Source organism: Populus euphratica, unplaced genomic scaffold (genome assembly GCF_000495115.2).
Source record: "Populus euphratica unplaced genomic scaffold, PopEup_1.0 scaffold191.1, whole genome shotgun sequence".
NCBI lineage: Eukaryota > Viridiplantae > Streptophyta > Magnoliopsida > Malpighiales > Salicaceae > Populus > Populus euphratica.
Genome location: NW_011500069.1, coordinates 147880 through 156757, shown reverse-complemented (window position 1 = coordinate 156757; position 8878 = coordinate 147880). Strand labels below are relative to the sequence as shown.

General features: G+C 33.9%; 1 protein-coding gene across 1 annotated transcript; it reads right to left on the bottom strand.

The window, feature by feature from the left end:
- Nucleotides 1-1394: 1394 nt before the first annotated feature.
- LOC105108362 (hexokinase-1-like) lies at nt 1395-6390 on the bottom strand. Its single transcript, XM_011002647.1, has 9 exons — nt 5826-6390; nt 4739-4889; nt 4465-4647; nt 4193-4267; nt 3837-3992; nt 3661-3759; nt 3417-3547; nt 2784-2865; nt 1395-2055 (listed from the first exon to the last, which is right to left on the bottom strand). Exons 1-9 carry the CDS (start codon nt 6098-6100, stop codon nt 1723-1725), a joined length of 1485 nt encoding a protein of 494 aa, XP_011000949.1. The 5' UTR covers nt 6101-6390; the 3' UTR covers nt 1395-1722.
- Nucleotides 6391-8878: the final 2488 nt, after the last annotated feature.

The window sequence follows — 8878 nt, the reverse complement described above, 5'->3', positions numbered from 1 at the left end:
TTTTCGGTCGTATAACCACTAGCCTCCTCCAGGATCTCCTCCTCCTCCTCTGGCTCTACCTTTATAGTAATTTGTAATAAACATTATTTAACTTTAAAACTTCATTTAATATTTTTTTTAAAACATATTCAGTTTGTGATGAATATTATTTAACTTTGTTTTTTTTTGTTTAATATAAATTTTATTTGCATAATTGGTTTGTATTACAATTAATTTATATAGTTTTATATTATATATCCTAAATAATTTTTTAAAAACAAATTTAGAAAAAAACAATTACCAAGGATTTTACCGACGGATTCATTCGGTCGGTATTTTAAACACTCACCGACTGACTTACCCACGGAATTACTCCGTCGGCATTTAACAGTAGCTGCCACACTTACCGATGAATTTACAAACGAATATATTCAGTCGGTATTTCATACACTCACCAACAGCCTTACCGACAGTTACTGTCCGTAGGTAAATCACGATATCATCGACGGAATAAAAATTCGTCGGTATATTTCAAGCTAGAATCTTTTTTTTTTACACGCAAATTCCATCTGTAAAACCATTGGCAAATGGTTTTTTTCTTTTGTCGACCGATATAGCGACAGAATGTTGAATCATCGATGAAAGGAAACTCGACGGACATAATCCGTCGGTGATGGCATCGGTAAAAAAATCACCAACAAACTTCTAATCACACACTAACAGAATTTTTCCGTCAATAAAACTGTGAAATCTTGAACCTCTATTCATTTTCACCAACAGTTGTCCAAGCTTGGATCAATTAATCTCCTTGATCCAGCTTGAGGAGTATTGGAAGAAGGCTAAATATTAGCCGATTGTTGAGCAACAATTATTTGATATATAAAGGATTAATTATACCAATGCTTCTAGAAAAAAAATATGCAGTCCTTATAAGATAAATATTGTCAGTTAGATTGTTAGTTTTCTTTGAAATTATAGACTTTTATTCCACTTCTACTTATATCTCTGCTGCAATGTGTGTGTGTATACACACGTCACATAATAAAGATTGTACTGCATTTCAAAGCAGTAGCTTTGTTCTTAATATTGTTGCTTCTTCGTTCTTTCTTTTCTTTAGATTCCGACTTTCCAAACACATGGCAGTGAAGCGTTGGCACTATAATGCCTCTAATCATGCATGTTTGATCCATATCAGAACCTTCCAATTTGACCTTTTTCAGCACAGGCGTTGCTTCATGATATTAGCCTCTTTAAACATTTTTGCATATAATCTGCTTGGCTGACACCCAGAAAACCAATGTCTCTTTGGAGGTTTTACCATGAGCTGAATCATGTTCTATAAGCAAGCACACCTCAGAAAGACTTAGATTTTCACAAGACAGCAGCCTGCACCTGTGAAATCGTGGGCAACAGCATGGACAAAAGCACTGCTTGAATTCACCAGTTTATTATTCTCACCAAAAGAATTGGTAAACATCAGCAAGAAAGGACAGGTGGAAGTACAACTCGAATCAGAAAATACTGGCCACCTCCATGTCTTGCTTTTTTTACATATTCAATCCACATGTACCACATTTTGTAAGGTGTATGTAAAATATTGATGATAACATTCTTCTAAATAAAAAAAGAGAAAAAAAAATGAATAACTGAGCTTGAAATGAATGGAAAGTTTGGTATCAGAGATTTCTACTGAAACCAAAAGGTAAGCCGAATATGATCTGTCAATTCTCAGCAATTCTCAACTTAAAGATACAGTGAATGTGAGGCAGCAAGCAGGGCAGCTCCAAGGCCTGAGCCATCATTGGCGTGCTCAATCGAGATGGTTTTCGACACTTCTTCTCCAAGCAATTCATTGAGGGTGTTCTCCAAGCATTTGCTGTATTCACTGTAGTGCTCAAACAATCCACCATCCATGGCTATCACCGTTTTCTGTTCATCCATATCTTTGACGGTGTCTCTTCCTATTTTCTTCAGGATACCCAAGATCCCAGCAGCTGCAAGACGGGACCCACGTGTTGCAACAATGTTGCAAAGCTCAACCACGACCTTTCTTGTTTGAAGGGAGGCATTGGATACCTGAAATAAAGGGAAAATAATATAGTAAAATACATACAAATAGCTAGGTATATTTGGTAAATAATTGATGCAAATCGCATCATCCTAGAGTTTCTGGTATGGAAAAAAATGGTTCAACTGGATCTTTTTACAATTTCACCATTCTAGAGCATCCGGTAAGGAAAAAATGGGTTCTATTGGATCTTTTTACACCGTAATAGGTGCCACTTCAGCTCAATTTCTATATCATAAATTTGGTGCTTGTACTTAATAAAACGTCTACTTGAGTCCATATTTCAATTCTTTTTACTTGAGTTCTTGTGATCTTCATAAATGAACAATCAAGTAAACCTTTTTCCCAAAACACTCTGGTTAAACATTTCCATATCCGGTGTATATTCAGAACAAATATGATTGGATCAATTTTTACATGTACAGTGACTCAATTTTTCTTTTTGGACAAATACATGCATTCGATTTGTGGTTGGTTAGATAATTATTTAGTCAAAAACTAAATCTTCCATGCGGAGCCTAAAACTAGCTAAACGGGGGACTTTCTTACAGGATATCAGGCGCCCTTTTTAATGTACAACACAAAGTATGTTTCCTGATAAGGAATATAACTGCAAGAACTTTCATAAGTGATAATGTAACATAATGGGAATTTTTTGTTCCATTACAAAATATAAAAGCTATATGGATTTGAAAATAAAGGAAACATACAGAACATGTATCAGATAAAGATATACCTCTAGGATATCCTTCAATTTTTTGTCAACCACTATAAGATCGGAGGATGTATCATGATGCATTGCTGACAAATCAGGCGTCCTGCATATTAAAACTACAAATGTGAATATTTGCCAAGTCGCTTTCTCCTCACATAGGCATCCAGAATCTAATAAAATATTCCTATGCCCAGGTAAACTGACAACCATAACAAATGTTTTTCATTGAATAGGATAAGTATACCAATTAATATTACAATATGTGGTATTCATTTGCTCTCAAATATGCATGTAGACTACAACAAACATGTTTACCATGCTTGGGTACATTCTCAACCATGACAAAGACACCAGCATGATTTGACAAGCATATTGATGGTGATTACATAATCAAATATCAGTTAAACTTGCAGCATTTGTTATGTGATAGTTTATAATAATAGCTCAAATTCAAAGATGGTGGCAATCATAGCGATTTAGTTGGAATGTTCACTTCCAAGTTCCTGGTAATCCTCAAATTTGCTCCGCATAAATTTTTCCTGTACTAAAATTTCTTGGCAAGGTTAAATTTTTTGGAACCATAATAAGATGGTTTGTCTCTTTAGGTTATAGCTTACTGACACATAACTCACTGGTAGAGTCAATTGGATTTACCTCAGTATGAAGGGAATCTTGAGTTTTGGAGGAACAATGTCACCAAAAAAGGCAGCTTCTTCAGCCATCTTTAGTAGAACTCTGCGTACTATTTCACCCAAGTACATACCAGAGATTAACTTCTCAAAAATCTGTGAAGAAAAAAAAAAACATTGAATAGATAATATGAACGGTACAATTTTTGCTAGGCATGCAAACAAAAAACAAAAAAAATAGACTTACATAACTTAAAATTGAAAATTACCTGCTCACCGGGATTTAAACTTTCATTATCCATTGCATGATCATACTCAGTTAGTGGAAGATGAGATGACCTAAAGTTACCCCACTCCATGTTTATAACCTACATTGCGATATTTCAGCACTTTGATAATTTACTATTAGCATTAAAATAAACCAAGAATAGCAATCTTTGCTGACCATCTCGCCGGATTTTGGCAGATCACCATGCCATTTTGGGATTGCTTGTGCATGTTCCACATACGCAGCATTAGATCCAGTACCTAAAATCACAGCAGCAACAACATCCTTGTAGGAATATTTACCTCCCGCTAGTGTACCAACCGTATCATTGACCTAGTATCAACACTGTTCATTAGGTATAGAAGGAGGGGGGGGGGGGGGGAAAATACCTCCCGCTAGTGTACCAACCGTATCATTGACCTAGTATCAACACTGTTCATTAGGTATAGAAGGAGGGGGGGGGGGTGGAAAAAATTAAAAAATACAAAAAAGAAGATCCTATTACTTGTCATGGGAGTCCAGATTTAAATTACCAGAGCTGACACACGCATATCGAGGCCTTGTCTTTTCATGGCTCTAGTCAATTCTGCCACCACATCTTGGCCAACCTATTATTACCCAGAAATCAAGATGAGTCCTCTTTTGAGTCACAAACTCAAATTACTAAACTAATTACTGAGATATCCCGGAGATGTATGTACATCCACTGGCTTAGTTTTCGTTTGTGCTTCTAACAGTACATCAATTCAAAAACCAGTACAACATTGAAATATCAAAAAACATAAATCTGAGATCAAGTACTAACTGCGTCATCTATAGAGAAACCTTTCGTCCACCTAACAAGGGTCCCAGAAGCAATGGACGTTTGCATGACAGGGAATGAGAACGTGAAACCTAACTCTCTCTGTTTACCAGGAGGAAGTTCAAACTCTTGACCTTCTTGAGCAATAAACTTTGCAAGTTCTGCTGCAATATAGTCAAAAAGTGCCTGGAATGGCAATCATATTTGTTAGAGAAAGACCTTATTATGGATTAACTGACTATATTAGCATTAGCAATGGTTTGAAAAGCAGACTTACATCTGAAGTCCCAATCATCAAATTTGGTGGAATTGACACCTCAGTGAATTCTTGATTAACAAGTCCACCGTCCTTCCCCCCCAACTGCACCCTCAATACACGGAAGTTTGTTCCGCCAAGATCCAACGCATAAAACAATCCTTTCTCATCACTGCGATAAAAATAACAATAAATTTAAAATCTTGTCTCATATATCTAAACAAATCTTCAGGGAAAGATAAAACTTTCTCTGATACATGTTCCCACTTGTTGATGGATTAAAAAGGTTTTACAATGTTTATCCACATGGCAATGTACAACTTATGTTCTGTCATTTATCTGCATTCACATCTAGCCCCACATTCTAACTGAACATAATAGAGGTGATATCACACCATCGAAGACAATACTTGCAAGTTGTTTTCACAAAACTATGATCCGTGCAAAGAAGGTAATTCCAGATTTCATGCACTCAGCACAAGTCAAGATTCATTTGATTAAGATTCAACATTAATCAAAAGACGTGAATTAATTGAAAATGATCCAGAACAAAATTAATCACCTCGACAGAAATCAATTGTGGTGCTTAAATATCGTTCCGGAAGTCATGAAATTAAACATCTAAATAATCTACTTGGAAAAAACAAAGTGAAAATGAAAAAACTAGAAACATCCACAAGACACTCAAGTTCCATTGCATCAAAGGTCTATACATCCATACAACACAACAGCGAGGATTGAACAACACGTATTAGAGCCATATGCGAGCGTGCAATAATAAACTCTAGACAACAATATCAAGCACTCACCTTGATTTAATTCAAAACGGATCAAATGGTGTATGTACACATACATTCAAGTGAAACCGGATCATGGATGCAAGCGTGTGTGTGTAGACAGAGAGAGAGAGAGTATATATATATGTGATTGTCTGATGCCTCTTTAAATATAAAAATGAATCAAATAGACATAAGTGAGCAGATCAGTTTCATCACACATGCATAAACAAACACAATTCGAGTCCAATTGGATCTCATATACACATTTCAGACATTAGCATACATCCATACATGCTTGAAAGGAAAAAAAAAAGAAGAAGAAGATATACCCAGAAGGCAAATTATCGACATAGCTGATAAGCATCTTAAGCTTGCTGCCACCTTCAGAGGCAAGGCCAGCGTGCATCTCAACAACCATGGCATCAGCCACCTGCTTCAATTTCCCGATCGGAGTTCCACATTTCTCCTGCATTTCCTTCACCATCTCCATTGCCTTGGCCCATCTCCTGTCCCTCTTCATTTTCCTTTTCACAACTGATGCCGCCGCCACAGCCCCGGTCACCGCAGCCACACATACAACAGCTACCACCACCTTCTTCTCCATCGCAAACAGCAACACCACTAAAAAGAAATGAGACCCCGAAAAAGAACACGAAAAGAAAAGGACAGGCTTCGAACAAGAAGAGGGGTCTTGCTTTTCTATTTTAATTAGATTTTGATTTCAAGAAGTAAGGGTGTTAAATGGGTGTCTTTCTCGAATATGACATGGGATCTAGAAAACATGCAGATCGAGTTTGCTCACTCTTTTTTTTTTTTTTTCTCTCTCCCTAATTACAAATACGTTTGCGTCCATGTGTTTAATTTGTATCGTTATTTTTGTTTTTGTTTTTCTTTTAATTTCTTTTATAAAAATAAAATATTCTGAGCTACTTTCCTTACACCACTTGCAACCCTTTGACTGTCACTAATTGCTAGCCCTCGAATGTGTTTTTTTTCTCATCCAGGAAATAAAATAGCAATTGATTTGACAAGAAAAAGGTTGTTTTGTTTTGTTTTGTTTGGTGCAAATTAAATAGTCTATTTTTTATATAGCTTGAAATGTACAGGGTGGCTTATGTCAATCATAACTAATTTTCAGGTTTAGTGAGTATTTTATAAATTTAATAAACAAATAAAACACTGTGAAGATAATAAATATACATAAAAAAATCAAATTTAAATATAAAAAAATAAAAGATAATAATAAATATACATAAAAAAAATCAAATTTAAATATAAAAAAATAAGTTTTTTCCTCCACTAAACCACAGACCTTAAATACTAAATAGCTTAAATTACATATATTAAAAGTAAGTTTGTTTTTAGATTGTTAAAAAATATTTTAATTTTTAATTTTTTAATTAATTTTCAGATATTTTAATATATCAATATAAAAATAATATTTAAAAAATAAAAAATATTATTTTAATATATTTTTAAATAAAAATATTTTAAAATAACTTTATTATACTTGTAAATACCGCTGTCCACGGCAGCAGGTTTGGTACATTGAGTTTAATTAGCAATTGAAGCAATTAGAAAAACCATACCAAAGTCATGTCTTCAGGTACACACATGGCCTGACCTCCTACTTCATTTGAAATGCTAATTTAAGCCAATAATTGCTTGGCCTCCTCTCGTTTTCTATGCTCTCAACTCTTCAGTCGATACCACATATTGATTTGGTGGTTATATTTTATTCTTTTATGATTAAGAATTTACATCCTCAGATTCAAGTAAAGATAGAATATGAAAATCCTATTTCTCATTGTTTGTCCTCCTTTTCCTCTATTTGAATTCTTTGGGTTTAAGAATCTCCTACTTGACACCGGCGGCCCAATGTAATGGTGTTTTGGATCAAATTATGGGTGTTATGACGATGCGCTGGCGTTGTTGGACTGCTACAATGGTGGTCCGATGAGGTTGATTGTCATGGTTTGATTTTTCTAGAGAAGACAATATCTAATTTGCAATATTTTATTGTTTGAGGCTTGGCATTTTTATACCACCTAAAACAAAAATCAAGATAGGTGGTAGTGTACACTGGCTCTGAATTTTATTTTATTTTACTTAGTTTTCTTAAATTGAATTTCTAGCAGCTATATTTTGTGTTGAAGGTCTAAATTAAGTGTTTAATCTGCAAAAAATTTGTGGGTAATGATGTTTTAAAATTTAATATATATAAATAAAATGTTATTTAGTGTTTGAGATAATGGTTAATTATTATATTCAAGTACTTTGATTTTTTTTTAATTTAAAGAACTCGAGGCTTATAGTAGAAGCTTGAGTAAATACAAAAACAGTCTCAAACAAGAAGATTTCAAGACTCTTCGATGATAAAGTTAATATATTTATGGAAAATATATAAAATAATTATAGATAATAAATGATTTAAAAACCCCTTAAATTCAATGAACAAAAATATTATTTGTTCTTAAGTTTTAAATTGGTTAACGCTTCAAAATCAATGTATATTTATCTTAAGAGATGAAAAGTTATAAACCTTTTACCTTGATATTTTGGGATGGCTTGAGCCAATAAAGATATCATTATGTCTTTCCAGCTTTTGACAACGTCTTATTTGACAATAGATCCATTTTCATAATCGATTATGGATAAAAGAAAAAACAACCCTTTTATTTCTACCAATTAGGGATGGCAATCCAAGATATCTCTTATGATTCAAATGATTGTGAACCTTCAAGATATTTGAAATGTGTGATTTGTTGCATTATCAAGGTTTTATATCATCATTTTGCACTTAAAATATCAATAACTTCTTAATTAAAGCATGTTTTATAATAACATATTTAATAATATAAGATACCTTTAATTTTTAGTAACTGTTCATCTTAAATACAGGCCTGCCATATAAATAAAATGATTGATTGATGAGTTTAAATACTGAAATTGAAAGGACAAAGAGATAGCTAAACTTAGAAAAGAGATGCTAGTGCAATCCAAACTGGAACATTATTCGGTAATTGGGTCATATCTAGAACTGTAGATCTTGGATTTAGGTCTACTTTATATGGATAGAAAGGTAAGACATAGACCTACAACTTTCATGGGAGTCCAAAATGTAAAAAGGTTGTTTTCAAGTCCAAATTGTAGCAACAAAGAAGAAGTCTAAATCTGTCCTATAACCCAGACACTGTTTAGTATTTAGCACATATCTTGAGTTTTAGAAGTCCAAATGACCTCAATTATTTTTTCTGGAAAGTGGAGACAATTTCTTAGAACTTTCATATAAAGGTCTAGTTCAAATTCTAAAGTTATCAATGATGTTTTGGGAAGACAAGAGAAGATAAGGATTGTCACCAAGTCAAGAGTTGGCCACCCA